Source organism: Plectropomus leopardus, chromosome 6, assembly GCF_026936395.1.
Source record: "Plectropomus leopardus strain MGB_pleo_1.0 chromosome 6, ASM2693639v1, whole genome shotgun sequence".
In the NCBI taxonomy this organism is placed as follows: domain Eukaryota; kingdom Metazoa; phylum Chordata; class Actinopteri; order Perciformes; family Serranidae; genus Plectropomus; species Plectropomus leopardus.
In genome coordinates this window covers 18,302,705-18,329,141 of record NC_142181.1, presented here as the reverse complement: position 1 = coordinate 18,329,141, position 26,437 = coordinate 18,302,705, and the positions used below count along the sequence as shown (strand labels likewise).

Here is a 26,437-nt window from a genome sequence, read left to right as displayed (position 1 = left end):
CCATGAATAAGAGTTTTAGATTTTTAATTACTTCCCACAATTGGAGAAATTTAGGTATACAAGAGGATCCAAAACCTCCAAACTTTATTTTTTGCTCATATGCATAGAAATGAACAGTCCCCACTGTGAAGTGCCGGAAGAGAGGTCTGAATTTAGGGACTTCCATTTCAAACTGGCTCCGCTCTGCTGATCATCTGCCAGATTACTGGGCCTCAATTTTGCATGATGCGGTCAAAATTAAACAAGGGCATTTATTGTCTATGACCAGCTCACTTCTTCTGAAGAGCAGCAGTTGTTTTGAGCACATGAAACCGAGGCACGCCGCGCCAGCCGCAGAAAGTGATGACCTTTAAATGAGCAAGGTCTAATGTGGCTGCTCTTTGGCCCAGCTTGATTAGCTGATGTCACAGGAAGTGAATAGTATCCTTACCGAGGGTCACCGCAGTACAAAAGCATGTCAGTCTTTCCTATGATGTCATCAGGGGCAAGAGATGATGCTCTTGCATGGACACAATCACACTCATTCGTGCTGCATGTGCACATGCATGTGAACTTATTAAAACAGAGCATCTTTGCAGATCCAGCACGTCCGAGTGGATGTTAACCAACAAATGCTGGGGATGATAAATACTAGAGATTTTGAGGGGGGAGAAACACAGGCCACAAAGTCACTGCAACAGCTTTTTTTCTATTGCGGCATGAAGTTAGCCAATTAGCCAAATCAAGCCAAAACGACTGGTCAATTATTTGGCTAGTCGATTAACAAAAAAAGTTTGTCTGTAGTAAAGCTGCATTGATTAATGAATTAGTTGTCAACTATCCAATTTATCACAGGCTTACTTGAAAATCAATTTTTCAGTTTAAGTAATTTTGTAAAGGAAAAAAGTTAAAATTCTCTGATTTCACCTTCTTAAATTTGAATATTTTGTAGTTTCTTTACTCTTCTATCTTAGTAAACTGTGTTGCAGAAATTTGAGGATGTCATCATGGGTTTGCAAACATTGGTTTACATTTTTCAGTGTGCTGCCATAGTCTAAATGGAGCTGGACTGTTAATTAAGAGTGGTATTAAAACACTGTTGGGTTATTTTTAGGGCAGTAGCGGCAGAGACGTGCAGCAGAACAACAGGCGCATAAAAAGTGAATCAAAACTGTTCACTTTGCTGGGCCTAAAATTGCCTCTCACTTACAAAAATCTGCAAATACATCCTCTCATCTATTGATTTGATCAGCTGTGAACAACTCTACAGATCAATTATCAACCTCAAGAATGACACTCAGCTGCAAAGGAGATAAAGAGAACGCCACCTTCTGAAATGCATCATTGGATATTAGCCCCTACCATATGATACCCAATAGCCCCCATATATATATATATATATATATATATATATATATATATATATATATATATATATATATATATATATATATATATATCGCTTGTCCTCGTAAGGGTCACGGGGGGCTGGAGTCAATCCCAGCTGTCATCAGGCGGAAGGCGGGGTATACCCTGGACAGGTCGCTAGACTATCGCAGGGCCAACACATATCACATATAGACAGACAACCATACATGCTCACAGTCACACCCAAGGGCAATTTAGAGTCACCAATCAACCTGAGCTGCATGTCTTTGGAGTGTGGGAGGAAGCTGGAGACCCCGGAGAGAATCCATGCAGACATGGAGAGAACATGCAAACTCTGCACAGAAGGGTCCCTGCCCGGACCGAACCCCGTTCCAACCGGGTTTCGAACCAGGGACCGTCTTGCTGTGACGCAAAAGTGCTTGCTGTGAGGCAACAGTGCCTACCACGACGCCACCGTGCCACCCCATATATAATCTATATAAGTTAAACTGAGGGTGTAGAACACAGCATAACTTCTACAGCCCAACATTATTCCCAGTTAGAGAATGGGTGAAATCAAAGCACAGTATTTAGGCTGGGGCACCAGGCCCCCAACTCACTAAATCCGCCCCTGATAATAATGAAAGTAGCAGAGAGCAGCTGGATGAGAGACAGAGCACTGCCTCGTCCTATTTATAAAGAATTCCATCTAAAGACCGAACAAAACTGAGACTAAAACAAAGTCTGAGGAAGACAGTTTCCCTCGCTAAACATTTAACTGTTCAGATGCTGTGGCGCTGTGAGGAAAAACTGTTTTTCTGCCTCTGCCTAGCCAAGCTGTCAGTCTGCTGTGATCTATCGATCAGCTGTGTGATCAGCAAAACATGTTTTTTTTAGGCCTACTCGTTTTTGACTGTGGTTGAAAAAGTCAAATTAACCTAAAGCACAGCCTGAGACGCACTCTTGTATCCAAATGCACACACACCTGGCAAAGAGTCTGTATTTAGGCACATTTCGTAAAAGCAAAATTATATCTGTGCATTTTCAGTATTAACTCTCTAACCAGCTGCTGCATCTTGGATGTTCATTAAGACACAAGACATACAGTAACAATTTTTGGGAGTGGTCAAATTTCCCTCTTTCGTATACTGGGGCGGACGTGACCCACTTGCCCATGGAGATTACACGCATGGTCGAGGGCTCTAAATCGGGAGAAATACGGAAGAAATGTGATGTCAGGAGGACACAGGAAGAGGATAGCGAAAAACAGGAATCTCCTGGGAACACATTAGTCATGTACACGAGCTCTCCAGCTCGCTGTTGTGTTGATGCGGGATGGAACAGGCCCTGACTCCTGGCAGATGAAAAAAGGTCCTGGAAGGTAGCCTGATAAACAATGGCCTTGCAGATACATACAGCCTTTGTTTGCACTAATTAATTTTTATGTCAGATTTAGGAACTGATAAGCACAGCCGATTTTTTTTTTTTAAGTACCATCTCAAATGTTTTCAGAAACATTATCATATCATTTAACTGTAATTTGGAATAGTTTGATTACAGCCAGACGCCATATTGTTTCCTGTGTCAAAACAGCCAAACTCCATCACCTACAGTGGGAGCGGTCTGGCGCAGCGCATTCAGATAATTCTAAGATTTCTACATCTTAAGCAAAAGCAAATGCGACAGCTCCTCCTTGAGTCTTTCGACTGAAGAGACAGACTACATTTATGAAAAGACTATCTTTCCGCCAGTGAAATACTTTAAATAATACAAAATGTAATACAATGACTGTCAGGGTAGATATGGATTGGAGGTGAAGGGCACCAGCACAAGGCCTGAGGAAAACCAGAGAAGGAGAAACACAGGAAGCGGACTTGATAAGAGCAAAGAGTGTTGGAAGAGATCACAGTCAATGGTCGGGCCAAACTTAAACAGGAGATCAGCACAATATGGGAGCGAGGCGGATAAAGGTTCATGTGGTCGAGGACAATTAGGGATAAGGAAAGGTAAAGACATGGGGGAGAGGAGGAGGGCAGGAGAGGGAGGAAATCAGGCGCACACAGAGGAACTGTCTTGTTTAAACAAACAAGTAAAGGCCCACCAACACAAAATTAAAGCTCTTTAAAAGGAAAGTGTAATGTAGATAGCTGAGGTAGCGCGCCCTTCACACCCACATACCACCACATATAAATCTACACTCACATGCTCTCTTCTAAAAATAAACATCTGCATCTCATCATGCATGTCACAGGCTGCCATCCAACTTTTTTTTATAGTCTCACTCAACTGACTTAAGAAGCAGTCCAATTAACAATAAACAAGATGATAAACTGTTAAAGTGAAACTTTTAATTTCCTTTGGCGTCACACTGTAAACCTGTGCAGTGAGAGCTGGATCTCTCTGTTTCTTTGTGTGATAGAAACATAGTTTGCTGCCCAGGCAGCACTGAGCTACTTTGTCACAGACAAGAGCTGACAGAAAGCAGACTGTGTGCTCCCGACTACAACTGGACCTCTGTGGATGCCAGTGGCTAAAAATACATGCAGAAAACTATTCAAACTAACCGTGACACGCTGCCATGGAAATTAGCAAAGTACGATGTTGCGTTATGATAATTTCATTAAGAATCTTTTGTAGCAAGGGCATAGGTTTGGTTCTAGTAATAGAGGCAGAAACATATAAACAGGGGATTTTGGGGGGTGTCCTCCACAAGAAAAGTTTGAGCGTCAAACATGTAATTTCCTGCATTCTAGTGACTTTTGTATGCACCAATTTTTGCCTTTTCTGCTACAATTTATTGTGTAAATGTCTTTAATTTTGTCAAAGCAAAGGACCTCTGCTACTTCTACGTTTACAATACAGGTGTCCAACAATCCTGACTTGTTTATTCAAGACATGTACAACAAAGAAGCACAAACATTTCAGTATTCTGCACTGTTAAGAGTTTACATTCCTCCTGACCCCATGTTAAAATGCCAAAGTTTACAGCAGAAATAAACATGATTACACACTAGTACAAAAGAAAGTTTTGGTCTCTAGCTAATTCCAACATTCATGTCAACTGTATGGTGGGTAATTTTTTTTTTTAACTCACTCATTTACATTTTATTAAAGCCGAAAGTTATTTATATTGCACGTCACCTCTATGAATCAGATTCATCCTTCACTCCTCCACAGCTCCACTCTCATCCAAATATTGCTACTTCTGACTCAAAAAAAGCATTGACCAAAATGACAAAATCAAGGTTTCAAAACAGCAGTCCACAAACCTATGGGTGATGTCACAGTGGCTATGTCCATTATTTTATAGAGTCTACAGTTTATTCCAAGCATTAAATACATGAAAATAGCTGTGGACTTGTATTTTGACAAAAATAAAGAATATTTACACCAAACATGCATGCAAATTTGTATTTTTGTTATTATGTGGACCCCAAAACACCATTTCACATGTCCCCCCCACCCACAAAAAAGGAAACCTACGCCCTTGCTATCGCTTCTTGATTAATAGAAGTCTCTTTACTGTAAAATCTACTTTCTGTGAAGACTTGATAAATCGTTGTAGCAAATACAACATGGGGCTGCAGTGGCTGAAGGTTTACTGGGTAGTTTGTTTACTGAAAAGTAATATCAGCATGAGGGGACTGTTCGGTATCACAGCCATGCACACTGGAGTTGCACCTACATGGTGCAGGGTGATTAGGTTTCTCTGCTAGCAGAAGTGTACCTATCACCTCTTTACCCCCAAACTTTCTTGATCGTTTTCCTGCACCCCACATAAATGGTGAAATGTCACATTTCTCCAAGTTTGGCTAGGTTGCAAAAGAGTGTGCCCGTGCAAGATAAAACAACTCTTGAGCTAAAAAACATCTCACTCCATAAACTCTGCCCTTAGGACAGTACTCTTCTAAATTTGCTGTCATGTGGTGTTTTACACGCGCCTGACTGTGTTGTACCTCCACAGAAAGATAGTTTCATCATGTGTCCCACCAGCAACAGTCCAAACCCTCGCGCTGCACGGCTCAAACATTTCTCGCTCAAACATTTCTCGTGCACTCACCTCCCCAGGTGTGAAAGAGGAGCAGAAATCCGACGAGCAGGGAGGCAGAGTCCCGTGCAGCCATGGTTGTTGGTCGGCACTGCAGCTGTCCGTGTTTGGGTGTATAAGGAGTCTGACAGGGACTGGTCCTCCTGGAAAACTGAATGGGAGTCAGAAGAGAGAAGATCGGCGGTGCAGCGCGAGGAGGCTGATGATGCAGGAGGGGCAGACAGGAGGTCGTGCACTGTAAAAAGTGTCCGCCTGTACGACTTTTTCAGGCGCACTCTTCATCCAAAATGCGTTATTTTCCCTCCACAAATTATTTGCATGCAACAACTCGATCTCAGCTATTTTGTGGTTTCTTTATTTGAATAAAACGTCCAACAGGAGCTCAGAGCCGAAGTTTAAATGGATGATTGAGGTGGATATTTTTTGCAGTGTGCAAAAAAGGAGGAACTTGAGTGAGGGCAGCAAGAGGGCGGAGGTCTTGAGTAAAATACAGTAAACTACAGTAGTTGAGCATGAGTTTCTGTGTGGGCGTTAAAATATGGTGTGGAAAGGTGTGGCTGTCCCTCCATAGTCTCTGCATATTGGGGCAGCTTTTATCACGGACTACATGGCAGGACATGCCAAGGCTGTTGTGTGCAGTGGTGTGTTGTGGACTAAGTGGATGCATGCATTGTTCAACATAAGACAGGATATATTGTTCAAAGTTATTTATTGTCAAATGTACATCAAGTGCAGGTATTGCCATTGAATATCTTGGGGTGATATAAATAAGTGGTTGGCAGCAAGGGAGGGATCTAGTCATTGTTTTGAAATCACAAGTTGGCTAAATGTCAAGTCTTTGCACTCAAGTACTTAGTCAAGACATGCAAGGCCTAAACTTTGACTTTTGAGTTCTAAACAAGTCATAATGAGCTCTTTACCAAAGGTAATTTTAACATCAAATAAATAACATCTACAAAAATCACAAATGCTTTTTAAGATTTGTACTTGTTTGTTGTAAGTTGTTACATTACCATCTTTACTTTTCGACCCACACCCACACCCACACATACAGCAATTTGTTTTTTGTTGACCACCCATAGTTTTCGTATTTAAACCATATTTAGGTATTGGGGTTTTTTTTGTTTGTTTTTGTTTTTAACAGCAACTCAGTAACTTTATGTTTTTTCTTCATGGTTTATTTCCAGAAACTTGACTAGATGCCCGCAGATTGGTACAAATAAAGTCGATCATCTGGAGAAATAAGTGTCGACTTGCAGAGGCTGAATAGCATAATGTTAGTGGAATCAGGAGATGAAGGGCAATTAATTGATTTGTGGCACACTATTTTAATATTTAGGCTTGGGGACAATAAAGTATTTTCAAGCCAAAAGGCTCAAGTCCAAGTGAAGTAACAAGTCACAGGTATAAAAGTCCATTTTGAGTTGCAGGTCTTTAAATTATGTCATGTCAACTCTAAAGTCATCAAATTTGTGACTTAGGTCTGACTCAAGTGCAAATCATGTGACTCAAGTCAATAATAGTCCAATAGGCAGAGGTTGCAATGAACAAACAGAATGTAATAGAAATATAGAAAAATGTAAATGCATAACGATAAGCACCATTAAATATACATATGAATAACTTGATTCAGAGGAAGAGCTGAGACTGGAGGAGGAGGAGTAAACGTAACTCCATCCTGGACAAAACTTAAGCCTGTTCCACGATGAACTGATGCAGCTGCAGTGCATCTTTAGCTTCCCATTTATTACCAGCCTGAAAAGAGAAAATACTTGATCGTTTCATGCACAGCTGAGAAGGACACCGCAGATAAATACATCCCCAGACATGTTCTGATAGTTTTTATACACATGTTAAATGCATTTCTATTGTGGATAGTTGATTGATGTCTTATTTTGAGTGATGAGGTCCTAAGAACATACCATTATCTCGTAAAATATTTGGTTATTTCATGAGAGATGTGTGTTTTTGTCTTATCTTTACTCACTGGCATGAAGTGGCAGGGCTGAGCTGATTAAGGGCAATGTACATATACATTTGAAGCATAATTTAATCAAAGTTGGAAGGTCGTTCTTGAGTTATTATGGGAGTTTTTAATCAAGAAAATCTAAGTATGTTTTCTTTTTGCCCAACGCTGAGTATATGTTTTTTTTAAATAGAAATACTGAACAAATCAGCTCACTCACGTCACGACACTAAGAATACACAATACTCACACCATTCAACTGAATTTTGTTCTCCATCAATAATTATTAAGATAAAGAAAATCTTTATCTACATCCAGCCCCTCATAAAACTCCTGAATATTACTCCCTCTCCATGCTACATGCGAGGCTTAATATGGACATAATAAGGGAGTTGAATCAGACAGACTCCCTAAACAAACATGGTGCCTGCAGAAGGACGGCATATCATTTACTCGATGCTGACCTCCTGCACTTTGGCTGCAGGACTCCAGTCTCTGATAAGTAAAACGGTTTAACTGTAAAAACGGTTTTGAATGTCAGTGTTGGAAAAATTGTAAGAAAGCAATGAAAAACGTATTCTCTAAAGTACCAGGGGGCTGCAGGAAAATGACACAAAATGTTGACTCTGGTCAGATATTAGTAGCACAGTACTTAAACAGAAGTTTCTCATTGATTAAGTCAGATAAATAGTGGATGAGAAAAGGTCATTCAAACAAATGGCTTAATGATAGCTATAGATGGTTGATGCTGATACAGTATCAGTATTTGAGAGTAAAGAAATCGCATGATGATGTATTGACTAAAATTCATTTTTAGGATCCAATTAATTTTGTTATTTAGAGTTGTAACCAAAATATGTTCAATGGGAAATAAAGTATGTAATGAATGACACTGTTTGTAAATTGCCTCACATAAATCCAAAGGCATAGGTTCCATTTAAATTTGGGAGCTACACATATGAAAAGAAGGGTTTGGGGTCCTTTGCCAGAAAATTTTAAACGTAAAATACTTAATTTCCTGTATTCTGGCTTAATTCTTTATGCATGAAAGTGCACCTTTTCTGCATCCGATTATGGTGTAAATGTCTTTATTTTGTAAAAATAAAAGTCCTCTTGGGACTTGGATGTTCATAAAATTGAGGGGGGTGTGTCCCCTTCTTCCCCCCCAAAATCAACATGTATGTATTTATCTTCAGTTTTTCTGTAATGCAGTTTCTCATCATTTATCAGCAACACAGACATAAACATAAACACTTATGATGAGCTCAATTTGTCTAAAAAGACAGGATAGCAATAATATTATACTATATTTTAAAATCATCAAGCTACACCAAACTGAGGATACAACCAGAAACAGAGAATATTTAAACAGACACAAATCCCAAAGACACTGCAAACAATAAAATTGTCATTTTAAAATGTCAATGAACAGCGCTCATATATCTTTGAGGGTTGTTGGACGTAAAAATACTACCCTTAATACTTGTTTGGCCATGACTGCCTGATTATTGTGTGTGTAACAAACAATCCAACACTTCCCCAAACTTTGCACAGACAGTGATAAAACTTCAAACTGTCTGTACAGTTACAACAATCGTCTCATGTCAGTATTATTTGATCCCGTGTGAACTATCAAAGTCTGTGCAGCTGGATATAGTTCAAAGAATGGTGGGACGTGTCATGTACACTGATCTCTGTAACCTTCACTGCTGGAAAACGCCAGCGTCTGCCATCTGCGCCTGCCAAGTTCATCGTCTCAGAGCCACATAGGAAGGAGCGGGCAGTGATACTGAACTTACAGCAAACAAAGGGTCTGCAGCGGAGGTGAGTCTGTTTCTGCACAAACAGCTGGACAGTGAATGTCCGAACAGGAGGAGAAAGTTTCCCAGAAGGATGGAGTAGTTGGTTTTGTTTCAGCCTTTTTCACATTATTGAAGGTTTAAATGCCCAGAAAAGACGAGCACAGAATGGCCACTTAATATACTTTATTTAATTCTAGTTAGATCAGGGTATTTGGCCATTATCATATTTCAAGAATATTATCTTTGTGTTTATCACAAAATTGGGATTACTCTGTTCTCAGAAATTTTACAGCTCTATTTCAGGCTGTGTTTTTTTTTTTTTTTATAGATGTGATGTTATTTATTTTTATTTTGTGTCACACAAATAAAGAGGCTGTGAGAAAGCTTCAGGGGATTTTTTTGTGTATTTCTCAGCCAGGCTTTTGCATTTTGAATGTGAAAAGCCCTCTGTGTGAGGTAGAGAAGGCTGGGGTTTATAAGGCAAGATTTTAGTCAAGGCAATAAAAAAAGCACTGACTGCTTCTGTCTGAAGTAAATGAGAATTGCAGTCTGATCCACAGCCTGCCAAAAAACCCATAGGACATGAGTGGAGATATTACATTTGCTCAGGTTTCCTACAATCATAAAAAAAGCAACATTTTAAAATAGCAAGCTTGTTCTCATAATGACAACACACACTTAGGTATGGGTTATACAAGAAATGATGTGGTTTGTATGACGTTGTGTTTTTCCCTGATCCGACCAGCCATAGATGTAGCTTTCAGGGAGCACACGCCCCACTCAGTATTGAGAATATGTGCATATGGCACTCCACTGAAAACATGATAGCAGCAGAGGACTTTTATTTTAATGAATTAAAGACGTTGACGCCATAATTCAGTCCCTCCAGGATTTCACAATGTTGGGATCGCAACAGTTAATGCAAGTTCAGCGAATCTCAAATTTCTCTTTTTTTTTTCTAATTTCTTAAGTTTATCTCCAGTTTTTAAACTTTAAACAGGTAAAATTATTTAATTGTAGAGCTGTGCACAGCGTATTGATTCGCCCCACTCTCTCTGTTCACCATGAGCCTGCTGTAGCAGGACCAGAGCTCTCTGCCTGGAACAGAATCATACACACAGTGACAGGGTTAACTGCTGTCATCACAGCTGACAACGGTTATTAACTAACGACAGAGTCCGCTCGGTATTAGATTTTAACTGCTGCTGTGGGGCTACTGCCTAAGCAGGATAAAATGAGATGAGATCATGTTTCACTGTGTTAGCTCGTGCTAACAGAGTGCCCCAGGGATGCCGCTTTTTTTTTTTTTTTTTTTTTTGAGGCTAACTTGGAGGCAAACATCACATTTGTCCCCTTGTCAAAAAGCCTATGAGATTTTATTATTAGATTTTGGATTATTGCAGAAAATAAGCTCTGTGGCAGACAAATGTTTGTGATAATTACACGTCTTGTTCAGCAAAATAATCTTCACAAATGAACATCACTTTCAGGATTTTTTAAGCCTAAATGCAGCTGCCAGAAGTAAAAAGCTAATGTCAGGCTATACATGAACTACACTACGTGTTGCCACTACCACGAGGCTGAAAGCCGTGTTCAGCACGGCTTGATGTGATGACATTTGTAGTCTCATTTAGCTTCTTGTCAGCAACCCCTTTTTTAAGACACATTAAAGCTCACGACTGGGGTATTTACCAACATATTTTATGTCGTAGAACAAGACAAAACAAAAAAGTCTCTTTAGCTTGTGTAAACCACAGACCTTATTTGAAGCATCTGATCAAAAACCCATTCAGAAAACGTGTTGACTTTGAGACGAGGCAACCGGAGGTGCTACAAAGCGAATTATTTTCTGGGTTTTAGGACTTAGTACTGGGGTTTTCTACTGGACAGATAGCATCAACAGCATCAACAGCTGATTGTCTGTGATCAGCTGTTGCTGCTCCCACCCCCACCATCACAAACAGATTCTAATTCTGTGGCATGTTGTTTTGCCTGTTTTTAGTCTTCATGCTAAGGTAATATCCATACAACATATTTCCCAAAAATGTAGACCTGCTCCTTTGTTATCATTACACTCATGATCTCTTTGTGCTTCTTTATTTTTGCTGTGTCCAAATGTTCAAAGCAGGTGAGCAGCAGAAATAAAACAGAGAGGAAGGAAGAAAGTGTGTCTGCTTCTGCGGGTGCTTTTATTCGAAACATCCTCTGTTCACCAGATATCACTGGTGTTCTGTTTTTCCTTCCATCCTAAAGCTATCAGAGGCGTCTGTTGGGGGAGATACGAGCGCTGTCGCTTTGTTTTGATGGAAATATGAGGCCAATACTGATAAGATATTCCAACATCTCAATTTCTCTGTCTGCTGTGAAATAATATTAATTGGATCTAATGTTGAAGGAAAATCAACACAACATCCTCTCTGGATCGCTGGATCCGCCACAGATCCAGCACAGCCATTGCAATTGTTTTATCCCCTCACAATGAGTTCAATGAGGTTCCTTTGATATATGCAGTATAGGTTTTATGTAGATTACATCACATATCAAAGAAACAGCATGTACGTCACAGAAAACAACAGAGGCCTGTCAGTGCACACTTTTAAAAAGAAACCTACGAATGTAAACAAGGGTGTAAACCAATGTTAATGCTTTCATTTCCTCTGTGGTGCAGCACAGTCCTTATGGTATGTAGCGATAGCAGAGTACCAGCTGTTCTCAAAACAACTACATTGTTCAGCCACTCAAGGTCAGTGAATTATGATCGAATCTCCAAGGCTGCTGTGTGACTCAGGCGTAGCATAATATAAATGGGTCTATAAGGTAAAATATCCAATTTAGGGAAATATCTTTTTCAGCAGCCCTCTTAAAATTCCTTGAGGACAATTTGCAGGAATGTTCCCCTTTCACCCTTTATTTAATATGATACATCCTGGACCGGGCGTTTGGGAATATCAGGGGGCAATGGTTTTGGGAATGAGACTGAAAAAGGAAAATAGAAGCAGGAAAAGAAACTTCCCCCTCCCCCACAGAGTTCCCAGGGATTGCAGAGCCCTAAAATATATCAGAGCATGTTTCACAACCTGCTGATGGGGGAAAACCTCCAACTGCCAAACACACCCAATTAATCCCTCACAAAATCTCTAACCTATTTCCCACTTGCATGCATACTGGGTAACTTATAAAACAGGCGGTTCCCTTTCACTGTTCAGATTGAAACCTACATAAAGTGATGCACTATAATATAACCCACGTAACTGTGAGCCAGGAGGCTGTGATCACCTGATGCACTGCAGACTGTCCTTTTATATGAGGAAAGGAGGGAGTCAGGTGACATAGAATAAAGAGTGAGAAAGTCTGTGTATAGAGGCAGTCAAGGTATAAGCATGGGTCAAACAAACACAGGATTTTGACCCAAAAGACTGCTGTTTGTGTCCTGTGTGAAACCAAAAATCCGTAAATTAACTTCACTTCAGTCTTCACATCGACAAGTTACGTCGATGGAGCTTGAGCTTAAGTAACCTACATAATGCGATATTATGTACTTAACTCAAGGTTACATATGTAACATGGCATTAAGTACGTAGTGTGACGATGCCCAATGATGATTTTTTTCCCTAAACTTCACCTCACTGATAGGGGCATAATTCTTAAGATAATATATGAACCCAACAAGTTCTCCAACCCAAACAACCACATGGTTTATTTGCTACATGAAATCATTAAATATTATTTCATTAAAGTAAGACTCTCAGGAGCATTTCCTGAATTACCACCCCCACTTTGGTCATATCTAAACAACAAATATGTCATATATGAAGAAAAATGGACACAGTTTGAAACGCATGGCTAATTTGTGAAAAGGTTGCAGTTGGACCAGAAACTCTTATTTAGGTTTAGGCAACAAAACTCATTATTTAGGTTCAGAAAAAATATGTGTTTGGTTAAAATAAGTATATTTGTTAGTAAATTAATGTACATAGCATGTCACATGATATACTGTGTTACCTTTTTAATAACTACAGCCAGCTAATTAGCTTGGCATAAAGTCTGAAAACAGGTGCAAACAGCTAGCCTGGCTCTGCGCATTAGAAACAAAATCCACCCACCAGCACCTCTAAAGCTCACTAATAAATATGTTAAAAAATAACTGTTTTATGAGAAAATTTAAATGGGACTGTTTCTTGGCTGGGAGCATTCGTCACTAATGCCTATATGTGGTAGGCTATAGAGTGAGCAGTAAATTGACATTTTGGATGAATAAGCCACTTTCATCGACCTTCCAGTGATGTGACAAATTGCATACACGGTGTACAAATAATGGACACCGCTCACTGACATCATTGAGCAGTTTTATGGGGGGTTCATTTTACCTTCAGGCAGAGCCATTTCCCTTCACTTTCAGTCTTTACGTTGAACTAATCAGAAAAAACAGTGGTATTCATCTTCTTATCTTACTCTTGGCAAGAAAGTGAATAAGCATATTTCCCAAACAATTTCTTTAAAATAAGTGTTTGCACACAAAGTGTGTCATTCATAAACAAGTATTTCTTCTAAGAATAAGCCTCTGGTCCATCAGATAATTCCCTTTAGCTCTACTGGGAGTGTTCACACTGGATTTTACCCTTGAACTCTTGGACTCCTTTAAAACATCTCCTCCTGATGCACTCACATGAACACCCTTACCATGCACTCCTGTCATGCCATTCCTTTGTGATTGATGATTACACATGACTTCTGTTTCTCTCACCAGGGCTCACAGCGCCATGCTCATGGGCTAAGGAAAGCCTGAAGGAAGGAAGGAGAGGAAAATAAGTCATTCTTTCCAAGCCACTGAGGCCAGACCCAAGAGCAAGTTGTTTTGGGGGGTAGTCTACCCAGCATGAGAGACAGCTATTGTCCGAGTCGCTCCAGAGGACGGGGGGCTTTCGGCTGTGCACTGGTATGGTGAGGGGGCTCAGGGGAAGAGTGGGAGAGAAATTTGAATTTCTGCTAAACTCCGTCACAACAACAGGGACTGTGACAAAGAGACACTTTGATAACTACATGAGCCAGGAATTGAACATTGCTTCTCCATGGTGATTATATGTAATAGGGGCATTCATCATGATAAATCCACCCACTGACATGTTTCTTCAGTGTTTCATCCTGAGAAGAGTTTGAGATTAAGAAGAAGAGAAAAGGATGAAGAATTAAAAAGGCTTATTATTTCAGTTTAGTGATGCAACTTGTTATCTTTGCTTGGGGCAATTATAACTGAAGAGAAATGAGGATTAAATAGCCATTTACACTGAAAAAAGTCCCTTCTGTCTACAATTATAATCTAAAAAAAACTCTTCTTTTTTTAAACAAATGGAATAAATCTATCAGTGAGTAATAAGTTCAGTTTCCAAAAAAAAAATGAATAGTTTTCATGAGTATGTTACATTTATACATTTCATATGTATGACATAGTTCAGATTACATGTATATGAGCCGAGTTTCTCATCAGAAAGAGGAGGGGACAGCAGATAGCAGGACACAGCTGGTGTTAAATAATAGTTCGAAAATTTTTAAATGAAAGTCTGGGACAGTTCAAGCCATTTTTGTGTTGGCATAACTGGGAGTTTTAAAACACGATGTGTTTCTATAACCAAGCGTTTTTTAAGAGTAAATCTGACCTCATGTTAACCACAGCATTGCCACAATAGAAAACCTGACAATTTCGACTTTAATTTTCGCGTTAACTTAAATATCCACTCCATATGAAATGAACAAATGTAAAATATCCATGTTTTTTGAAGAAATGCACATTGCCAGCATTGTTCTGATGATCCAGTTGGAATAAGACAGGCCACTGAATTAAAATTAATTAAAAGTCAACTGTACTTTCTAAACAAAGTGAAAAAATAATAATTCATGATATGCATTACAAATGTTCTCACCTGTTTTAAGAAAAAGTGACTTTAAAGACACAATTAGCTTGACTAGATGTAATTTTTTGAAGTGTGAAGAGTTGTGATTCTTTAAAATGAAGCCTGCACATCTCTTTGATATAATCTACTTTGCTTTGTGAAACTCATTTACATAATAAAGTCATGATGCAATGCTGGATGTATCACCATACATTTTTTAAGATGATTTATAATTTTTCAGTTTTTCAAGTGGTATAAAGACTGAGTTAGTGAATCATTTTTCCATAATTAAAAAGAAGTACCAAACATTGATGGTTATAGCTTCACACATTTTAAGATTTTTTTTCTCACATTCATACCAGAGCTTAATAAATGATTAGTCAAATAGTTAAAGTAAAAACGAATGAAGAAAATGAATATGTAACTATTTCTGATGACTAATTAATTATTTTGGTCTCTTTTATTTTTTTCAAACTAAAATGCCAAATGTTTGATGATTTCTGCTGCTGACATATAAGAAAATGTGTTTTTATTTTGGCAAATAAGATAGTTAGGTCAATGTTTTCAGGGTTTCAGACTTTCAAGTGAAAAAAAACAAGCAATTTCGAGACAAGACAGGCCTTGGGCAAATTGTGATTGTAAAATTGTGACATTTTTTCACTACTTTCTGATGTTTTATAGGTAAAATGGCAAAGCAATTATTTGAAACAATAGCAGGCTGATTTATCTGTAATTTTAAAAATCATCAGTTGCAGCCATATTAGAAATAATTTAAGTTTAGGGGTTATTTGGCTGATAGATGAACTAAGTTAGTAATTTATTGATAAAATCGATGGCTTTGGTCATTGAGGGGAAAAAATATTGTAATTGAGCTCTCCCCCCCACACACACACACACACACACACACACACCTCCCCACCCCCTCCCTTTTTTTTGGACAGATGCAAAATAATGAGTCATGAAGCAGGAAACTGCTACTACAGCCTGCAGACTCTTGAACATCCTGCAGATGCACAGACAAGGTCCTGAGAAGACAACTCAAAGAACGGGAATGTCCTACTGAGTGACCTCCGCAGTCTTACTCATCCCATTCTTATATCTCTGAGTCACATCAGTAAATCTGAAATGAGTCTTTTATCCTGCTTCTCATTTCCTCACCTTTTTTGTCAGTCGTCTATCACCCCCTCTCTCGCCTGCTCACTGTGTAGTGGAGGCAGCGGGTTTGAGGCGGAGGGTTTCTGAGGAATTTAGGGTCCTGCTCCGGGTCTCGAACCAGTCTGCACTCTAGTGATTTCTACTGTTTAGAGTTTGTGTTTTCCCAGAGAAGCTACTGGTCTGCCCGCCTACCCCGTCATCTTTCTAAAACACACACGTGCGTGTGCACACACACACACACACACACACACACACACACACACACACACACACACACACACACACACACACACACACAGATGTACTCTGAATGTAAATTTATGTGAGTCCGATATACTGGCTAGCAGCCAAAGGCATCACTGAATCAGATGATCTGAACTCCCAAAATGAACCGCAAAGTCTGGGAACAAAACACAAAGCCCAAAGTCATGGCCACGATGACAACTTATCAAGATCGTGGGGAGACGAGTCTCTGCAAAATAGTTAGGTCATAATGGACAGTGGGCAAACTGTCTTGTGTGTGGTAGAGTTTGACAAACCATTTAAAAACATCTTGTTCTATTAATTATTATTCTATTACGACAGGTAAAAACACTGAAGAAAACAGTTTCACTGCATCAAAACCTGCTGGTATGTACTAACCTATTTATTTTCTTTGATAACAAATACCTGCACTTTTTTATGGATCCAGACATTGAGGAGGGTTTTAACAGGAGCCAAATTACCCACAGAGGTCTCCTTTATAAAATAAGGTGATTTAAACCAGTGAAAATAATGTGCTAATGCTAGCGTGTGCTCGTTTTCTTTTTGTCTGATTACCAGGTGATTAAAACTGGTAAAACCAGGAAGAAAAAAAATAGTTTCACTGTTTCACGTATTTTTTTCTGTATTTCTTCATCGGGACTAGTAACTTCCAGGAGTCTGGCAAACACGCCAAAATGTCATTAAAATTTATTGTTCTATTTAACATAACCCAGGTGTTTGCAGAAGATCAGGCATCTGGTTTTGAGTCAATCTTTTAAAAATCAGATAAATGACCTTTATGATCACAAACCAGTTGTTCTCTAAAACAAAAAGAGAGTTTGAAACATTGCAGGTGGTCCTTGCTATTCTATTTTTTTATTACTTCATAGAAAATATTTAACTCCACATTAGAGCTACTCAATACAAATGGCTGTGAGGCTACACTCCTTATTTGATTTCCCATGTGGCCGACACTGAGCAGTTAAGAGTTGTTTATCGGGGCGTGGACGAGCAGACAAAGAGGTGGAATGGCGGGTCAGTTGCTCACATTTCTTTAAAAGGTGGAAATGACCCAGCGGGTGAGACGCCCAATTGCTGTAAATCAGTCACGGGCCCTCGGCTCCTTGTAGGAAACACGTCAAGAGGCCGGTTGTCTTGCTGTCTGTGTTTCATCCTGTGCCATCTTCTCTTGTTTCCCATGTAGGAGTTTTTTCCCGCCCTTTATTTTTGAGATCCTTTAACTTATTCAGTAAACATTTTTAAAGAGACAATTTCCAGGTCGAAGGGAAAGATACATTTCAAGGCTTGTGATTAATTGACAGCAGATGTCTTTGTCTCAGCAGGAGTGGAGCTCTCAGATTGCTGGGTTTGCTACTTCTACTGACTAAGTGAATGTAAATGCAACATCAAGGCTGCTGAGAAATCTGGAGAATGCACGCTTTTTAGGCAGCTGTGAATGTTTTGTGCAAAAACAGTTAAAAGTAACAAGTTATCTTGGTTCTGCTAAATAGCCTCCATCATCTTTGCGAGAGGCGGATGTCAATGAATTCGGATACCTCTAAACTGATCTCTCCTGAGTCTAATACAGAAACTCTTGAGCAGACACATAGTTGTGCATTCAAGACACTCAAAGGGAGTTGCAGGAGGTTTCAGTTGAAAGCAAGCCTTTTGTAACCTCTCGTTATTAGGAGGAAGGATTTGGTTGACCAGAACACAAACAAAGGAAGCTGACGACTCTCCTGCTAAAGCATCACAGGGAAGGTTATACCATAAAAGGAGCAGGTCTAGAAGCTCTCTGCCAGAGACAAAGTAGTGCACAAGACCTTTTATAGCTTCTTGCACTGCTCCTATGTATCCCTGTTGTATCATTAAATGCTTAAACAAATGCTGTTTGTCAAGTGTCCAAAGGTTCGGGACAGGATTTCCCATGATCGTATCAGACGGAGTTTCCCTTCGCCAGTGTTGAGCAGCTCAGATGGGGAGGATGAGGCACAAGGCAAGGAAGGAAATACTGTTGATATTGTTCAGGATTGCAGAGCTTTTTGTGTTTCTTTGTCACTAAAGTGGCTGAGGTAATGGGAGAGTATGGCTCAACAAGTGACAGTGTTAATGTACATGGAACGAGTTTGGGAAATTGGAAAACTACGGCATTAACGATCACAATCATGAAAACTTACTGCAATCACTTTCACATCTCTCTCTCTCTTACACACACACACACACACACACACACTCACAAATACAGAGTGATAGATGGAGAGAAAGAGTTTAATAGAAGTTTTTCCTTATTTTGAATTCACTTTTGGGGGGAGCAAAAATTTGTATATAAGATCCAAAAAAAACAAAGACGTAAAGAGTGAGCTTATATGAACCCAACATAACTTAAAGGGTCTATTCTAATCTTTCTTTAGCAACATCTAGTGGCTGACAATGCAAATTGCAGCCAACCGAAACTTATGCTGTTTTCCAAGCATGTGGGAGAACTACTGTGGCTGGCACAAAAATGCATATGGCCCTCTCTAGAGCCAGTGTTTAGTTTGTCCATTCTGGGCTTTTGTAGAAACATCATGACTGCCTCCGCAGAAGACAGCCCGCTCCATATTCAGATATAAACGGCTCATTTTGAGTTAACGACAACACAGCCATTTTTATATTACAGTGATTATACAATACAGAAACATATTTTATATATGTTTTATTGTATTCCATTTCTACCAATATACCCTCTACATCCTACACATGGACCTTAAACAGTTCAGCCCTTTTTATGATCATAATCATTTATGATCATAATAATTCTTTACTCAGAAAAACAAGTCACTGACAACAACAAAGACCAGGGGGTCTTTCAAACCTTGTTTGAGTTGTTTTAATATCTTTCTTATTAAAACTAAAGAGGGGACTGTGTAAATACAGCCTACTATTTAATTGCATTAATGAGTAATATTAGGGTCATTCTTCAACTATAGCCCATATTGGTCTGTAAACTGTAAAATCTAACAAATAATTAGAAAAACATATTAAATGACAATCAACATTTCTTGATTTAACAAAAATTGACCTTGATTTTTTTCCTATTCTTTCCTCCATGGAACTAATTGTCCTCCAGCCATTTCCTCTCCTGTCACATGACTTTTGCTGTTTTGTCACCAAGAGTACAAATTAAAAAAACCTCCCTGAATTTACATCTTGTACTGTATGGCGATAATAACAATAACACCAAGGAACAGTTCCTTAAAACATATGATATATTTCAATATTTTATTTATGTGTCATTTGTATCTGAAGTCAATCTTAGATGAATATCAAATTCAAAATTGAGCAGGGATAAACATCCAAAATCTGGCTCCGGGACAAATATACAGCAAAAGTACACATAACATGTCACTATTAAAAATCAGGACTGGTGTATCAAGTCATTCTTGTATGTTCCTTTTTGGTGTCAATAAAATTCAGAGTAAGAAATGTGTTTTTGTTGTTTGTTTGTTTTTTCTGTATTTCTGACAGTGACACAAAAAACTAAAATAAATTAAGGATTTGAATTGGTACATTTTGATTGAAATATGGTATTTTGCCAGCAAATTGATTAAAATAATAGGCTTCGATATATTTCTGCTCTTTCATAAAAACTGAAGAAACTGAAAAGGCGATTTATTTATGATAGATTTCTATAATTGTAATTTTAGAAGTTAATGTTATGGTTTTTTAAATATATATAGCCGATTACAGAAAATAATGTATATTTTGTTATATACATGATTTTATTCTTCATTACATTTTATTTCATGTTTATAATTTATAAAACATTCTTTAACATTTCTGTGACGTTGGGGCACTCTCACCGGAAGGAAGTGGAGAAGTCAGCTGCCGTGACCAAAACAAATATGGCGGCCACTGTAACGCTTGTAAACACGTCGAAGATATTTGTGTGATCATTTTTCCGTCTCTCTTGATTTAGCCTACCACTTTTACAGATTATGTATTTCCCAAAGTGACCGTTTAACGTAAGTAAACTGCTCCGGGACCAGGTTTTTGAACGGAGAGCCAAAACGAAACCTGGAAAATAAACGGAAGTGTCTTCCTCTCGTTTGAAACTAAACATCCGCCTCTGCAGCGCGTGTGTTTATTATGTTAGCTCGTCGTTTCAGCTGAATACGAAGGGAAATATGAAAAGCGATTTTATCGACGTTTTGTCGGAACGGGGAGTTATTTACTGTTACGCCTGGCACAAAGGACAAAGTGACGGTCTGAACACGATGAAACGGTCGCTAACGTCTCAGTACAGACTTGCCGTGAACAAATAAACAAGACATGGACTTTGCTGTGGAGACAACCTGAGAGGTAAACAAAGAGTGAAGGACACATTACCATGGGTCTGGTGAACTTTGTCATCTCCACTGTGGGAAAATGCCTGGACGCCGTGTGCTTACTGCTGGACCTGAATTTCCTCATCGTCCACACCGTAGTGCGGACCATCCTGGCGGTTATCACCTTTATAACCAGCCTGCCCACCCTCCTCCTCTACTCACTGGTGCAGCTGGGAAACTTAACCTTGTTTTGCTTGATGTCCATGGCAGAGGCGACGTCAAACGCAGCCCAAGGTACCGTCACCATGTTGGGGAGCCTGGTGCTGGCTCTGGAGGGGCTGCTGGAGAGTCTGAAGATGGTGGGGTACCTGTCCATGCACGTCCTGCTCCGTGGGAAGGAGCACCTGTGTCGAGGTCTGCTGTCGCTGCTGGAGGGCTGTAGCATCGCCGTAAGCCTGGTGGTCTATTTCACCAACACCGTGGTCAACTTTGCACTCATTGCCACCCAGAACATGTACTCTGAGGTGGTCAGTTTGTGGCAGACGGTCTCCAGCCCGCTGCAGAAAGTGCTGGAGTTCACGCTGACCTCCTTCACTTTTCTTTACAGCACCCTGGCTGGGACATCGGCTTTCCTGTGGTCACCCTGTAAGCTGATTTTGGACTTCCTGGTGTCGCTGGTTCATATGTTTATCAGCATTTTTATACTGAACATCTACGGTCTCTTGCTCACTGTTACTATTGCGCTAGCTACCACTGCCTACCTGAATCCAGAGCTTACCCGACAGGCTGCTGTGCAAATTGTGGATTACATCAACTCCTTTCCTGCCTTGCACAGACTTTATCTAGCTCTCCACCGCTTCGCTTCAGCCTTGCAGAGCTCCCCACATGTCATACGCGGTGCCATGCAGCACCTGCAAAGAGTACTCCGTCACCTCTACCTGCTGGAGAGAGGACTCTGGCAGCAGCTGACTCGACTCAGCAGCCAGCTAAGTGTGTTTCTGAGGACACAGCTCAACAGGGACAACAGAGTACGCGGCGATGGCGACCCCGGAGAGGAGAGGCGGGACCCACCAGATGGAAGAGCGGGAGATGGAGTCCACCAGGAGCTGCTGGATTTAGTTTTCCCCTCCTCAAGCACAGACAGACCACTAAAGAAGCAGTTGTCTTCAGGCAAAGACAGTAAACCCCTACCTGCAGAGAATCTGCTGAACCTACTGAAGGAGCAGGAGGAGAGGAAGAAGTGTGTGATCTGTCAGGACTGTACCAAGACGGTGGTGCTGCTGCCGTGCAGGCACCTCTGCTTGTGTAGAGACTGTACGAACATCCTGTTGAGGCAGCCCATATACCAACAGAACTGCCCGCTCTGTCGGCACATGATCCTCAACACGATGGACGTGTATCTATGAGGGAGCAACAGAGTGGATCTGTGGCTTTTGACGAGCCTGTCAGTATCCACGCTTTAAGTTTTACCACCACTGAAATTATTCACGACTTGTGTTTTTACTAGCTTGTGTTAAGAGATAAGTCTGATAATATTCTACATTTTCATGCTGTCAACAAATCCCGCAACAAGACCAAAACTACTAAACTAATTTTAGTCGTACTGCTCATCTACCCTGTCAGTGGCCTGTTGATTTTCACAGTGACAGTGTAAATCTTTAAAAACAGGTCACAAATGTTGAACGAACAAACCAAACTTATCTCTGAGGTCAATTCACTTTGGGCTCTGGATTTAGTAGGATTTGGAGAATTTATTGATAATCAAAAATAGAGAATATCATCAGATTTGTAAAGCTTGTTTTCAGATTGGTTTGCTTTTTGACAACAATTTAGTAAAGAAATGCTAAAGAAAACATATTGTGTCCCAAGTCCATACAGCATACTAACTGTATAACGGCGTTCCTGCAGAACCTGAAAAGGCATCGAATTCATTCATCTAAAAATGGCTTAAATTAATCTTTCAAAGTCTAAAACATGAACAATAGGATTTTATGAATCTTTCTTTCTCAACAACATTATGTTATTTACCTTTTGTTAAATAATTCAATAAATTCCTCCTCTTAAAGTTGTCATGATGGGAATCCGAGCAGCGGAATCTCACATGCAGAGAGAGAAACACAGAATCACCAAGACAACTGGCCAGAAATACCAGATATTTCCCACTGCTGAATGTAAACCAAATAGATAATTTTACGATAATATAATATGTTCATTATCTTCCATGTGTTCCAGTTTTTTTCTATTTCAACATTTGACATAATTTAAAATTTTCACTAGACAATAAAACTTCATGTTTTATGTTAAAATAAACATTTGCCAAAATAATATTATCCATCTTCAGTTTTGGTCATCCTAAAATTAGTCTTAAACCTCATTCCAAGTGGCATAAAAAAGTCTTAAATCTAACTTGCCTTAAGCTTCAGGAACCCTGGTATACTGTTTCTGCAGTTAGTAGACAAACTTAACTGTTTCAACACTAAAATGTCATCACCAAATAATCATGGTTTCACTACCATTCGCATTTTTGTCAGCTTTCAACAGCTCCTGCAGCTCTCTGTGCAAATTGCATTGTGGGAGAATAGCGTCCATCAAGAGTGCAGCACACTCAGAAAGCAGGAGTGTTTTTTTTGTATGCATATTTGACTTTATTTTGTCATGTGTGAGTAGTATGGATTTGGGACACAGCTGCAGTGTGTTTTGGCACTAAGATGCACCTGTCTAGAATATTCCAGTATTGCCACGTTGAGTCTCAGGTCTTGTAGCCATGGCAACCTGCCAGTGCCCTCCCTGATGCCAAAATGTTGACCACCGCTCATGTCTTAAAATGTTGTGCTTTCAGTGGGTCAAGCTGTGAAGAAATAACACTGTGCTTTCTTGCATGAGATAACAAAATGATTCCACACATGCTGTACGTACGGATGCTGTGACAGTATATTCAAAGCAACACCGTGACCTTTCTGTTCTGTTGTGAAAAGCTTTTTGCATTTAAATGTTCTGTAAATGATGACCACTTCTCACAGAGCCACGCAAAGGAGATTTTCTGTATTCAAGGAAAGTGTCATTTTCCAGTCAGAGGCTGATAAAATACAGCTTTATTCCATTTATTTGTTCTATTTATGGGGCCAGTCTTCCATCAGAGGCACATTACAGTCAGTACCAACACATAATCCATAAAAGGTTTTCCCTTTCCTTTGTCATTGTAATAAAACAGATTTCTGTTGTATAAAAGGACCATAAACTGATAAGGCCTTACAATTTAATCTTGCTTTTGTTTCTTGTTTGTCGCTGTCGAAGCTGAGGTGTTGGTATTGATCGGTGTTTAAAATTACAGGGCATAGTTGTGACCCCACTTAATATTTTAATATTAACGGTGGGTGGTTTGGGGTTAAATCTGTCTTTTCCCTTTTTTTCTCTTAAAATTAATCGTATAGCTGTTTGGAGCTATGTTATGCAAATTACTGACATTATTTTGTCCCCCACTACATGAACAGATATCATCAACGAACGTGGTGTGAAAGTCAGTGTTTGATATGAAATCTAGAGACCAGGCTGTTGTCATTATTGACGACTCCTCTAAGGTTATCCTAAAACGTCAAATGGCATTCCTAACTTCAGATTGCAGTGGACTGAAAACAGCTCATATGACTATCATCTGTTGTTACCTCCAGTTTGTTTGACACAGTCAATTTGGGACAATGTGGTTTAAAGAAATGAATGTAGCTTGTGTATTTTTCTCTAAAATTATGGCTGTCACATAACTGGCAAGTCTTCTGTTCATAATAAAAAAAACAACTGAAACTTTCTCTTGTAAACTTCATTTGTCCAACACATAATAATCCATGTACATGTCATCACAGCTGAACTCTCACACTATGAGGACACACAGGACATCGAATACTGAAGTAAATTTATTAGGGTGGCAACTAACTATTATTTTCATTATCAATTAATCTACAGCGTATCTTCTTGATTGATTAATTAATCATTTAGTCTAAACAATGTCAGCAAATAGCAAAAAAAGAAGAGATTGCTATCATAGCAGAGTAAGAACTCGAGACAATATCTTTATTTTCAAAGCTGAAGCTACCTTGAAACCTTGAAACTTGGATGATTGGGCTTTAAAAGTACTTGTCAGTTTGTTTTTTGGTCAATCAATTATTTCAACTCTATTCATTTACAACAAAACTCTAAGATCAGTGGGGTTGGTCAATGATTAAAAAAACATGGGTATTTTGACCCCTGGGCCGAATGGTAAGATACATTTGCTCAAGTATTATACTTAAGTTCAGTATTTTCAATTTTTACTTTTACTTTACTTGATTATTTTTTAATTAATGCTACTTTATATTTCTACTCTACATCTCAGAGGCAGATATCTTACTTTTTACCCCTTTACATTTATTTGATAATTTTAGTTACTTTACAGGTTATTATTCATACAAAACAAAAACAAATCAACTAGTAAAACTGCGTATAATTAAAGATTAAATTACCCAGCAATGCAAAGTAATTAAAATCAGCTCCATTGTCCATTCTGCATTATCAGTACTAAATAATATATATTATTTTATTTATTATTATAATAATATAATATAATATAATATAATATAATATTATTATAATAATAAAGTAAAGAATCGAAGTACTTCCTTCACGTCTGAAAGATATAAGTAGCTCTACTGATTCAAAGGTCAAGTGTGTAGCATCTAGAGGCATCAACTAACAGAAATGGAATGTAAATATTCTTAACTGTTTTCATTCGTTTACGGTCACATGAAAATAAGAATTGTGTTTTAATTACCTTGAATGAGCTTTTTATAACCACATTCGGAGCAGGTCCTCTTCCACAGAGTCCTCCTTGTTGTTCTACAGAAGCCCAGAAAAGACAAATCAATCAAATCAAGTGAAAACTGCCTAGGGGAAAAAACGAAACAAAAAAACAGGGAAAAAATCTGTTGAGTAATTATTATATTTCTAAGCACTTTTTCCAAGTCTTGTTTGCCTTGTTTGATTTGTTTTTCTTTTTCCTATTTGTCATTTGTTTGCTTTTTTCCTGTTAATTTCCTTGTAATTTTTTTTTCTTTTACAAATTTCTTGCTTTGTTTTTTGTTGTTTTTTGCCATCTTCCTATGTTTTTGAAAGAAACTGAGTCAATTTGCTCAGATTCCACAGGGTTAATACATTTTTGTCATACATTTCATAAAATAATTTACCATTCTGTTCTCCTTTCAATTATAATAAATTATATTTTATTTTATATTAAAATTTCAAAATTAAATGAAATAAAATTTTATATATATTAAAAATGTCTCATGTTTAAGGTATTCCAATACCTAAATTTCAGAATGCCAAATTCAAGCACCTCAGCCACTTTGTACAAACCCTGTACACACAGGACCTTTAGGAAAAATATGAATAATGTTTTGTTTTTTAAAAAATGTCTTTAGGAGCACAAAAAATAAACATACAGGCTTGCAAATTAGCATGAGGCTGATCTTGGAAATAGTTATTGTAACATAATCAATCAACCAACAGCTACCACAACCATCACGCCAAATGAGCCTGATGAGTGACAATGTGCTGAAGCATAAACAGCAGAAAGGCCTGAGTGTGCATCATGCGCAACTGAGAATAATGAGAGGGGCAAAAAATGCTTTTTTGAAAAGAAGACAGATTGATAT

At 38.9% G+C, this 26,437-nt stretch overlaps 2 protein-coding genes across 3 annotated transcripts in view; one reads left to right on the top strand and one right to left on the bottom strand.

Annotated features, from left to right (window-relative positions):
• The window catches only part of mcamb (melanoma cell adhesion molecule b), a 53,741-nt gene extending 48,031 nt beyond the window's left edge, over positions 1-5,710 (bottom strand). Inside the window, exon 1 of one of the 2 annotated variants that reach the window (XM_088078931.1) lies at positions 5,408-5,710. In XM_088078931.1, the coding sequence (XP_087935057.1) occupies positions 5,408-5,471 (64 nt within the window). In that variant the 5' untranslated portion in view covers positions 5,472-5,710. The remainder of the gene's footprint in view (positions 1-5,407) is intronic. The other variant, XM_042486628.2, reaches the window with a different exon arrangement.
• A 14,595-nt stretch (positions 5,711-20,305) lies between these two features.
• rnf26 (ring finger protein 26) lies at positions 20,306-24,556 on the top strand. Its single transcript, XM_042486774.2, has one exon. It carries the CDS (start codon positions 20,819-20,821, stop codon positions 22,160-22,162), a length of 1,344 nt encoding a protein of 447 aa, XP_042342708.2. The 5' UTR covers positions 20,306-20,818; the 3' UTR covers positions 22,163-24,556.
• The last annotated feature ends 1,881 nt before the right edge of the window (positions 24,557-26,437 follow it).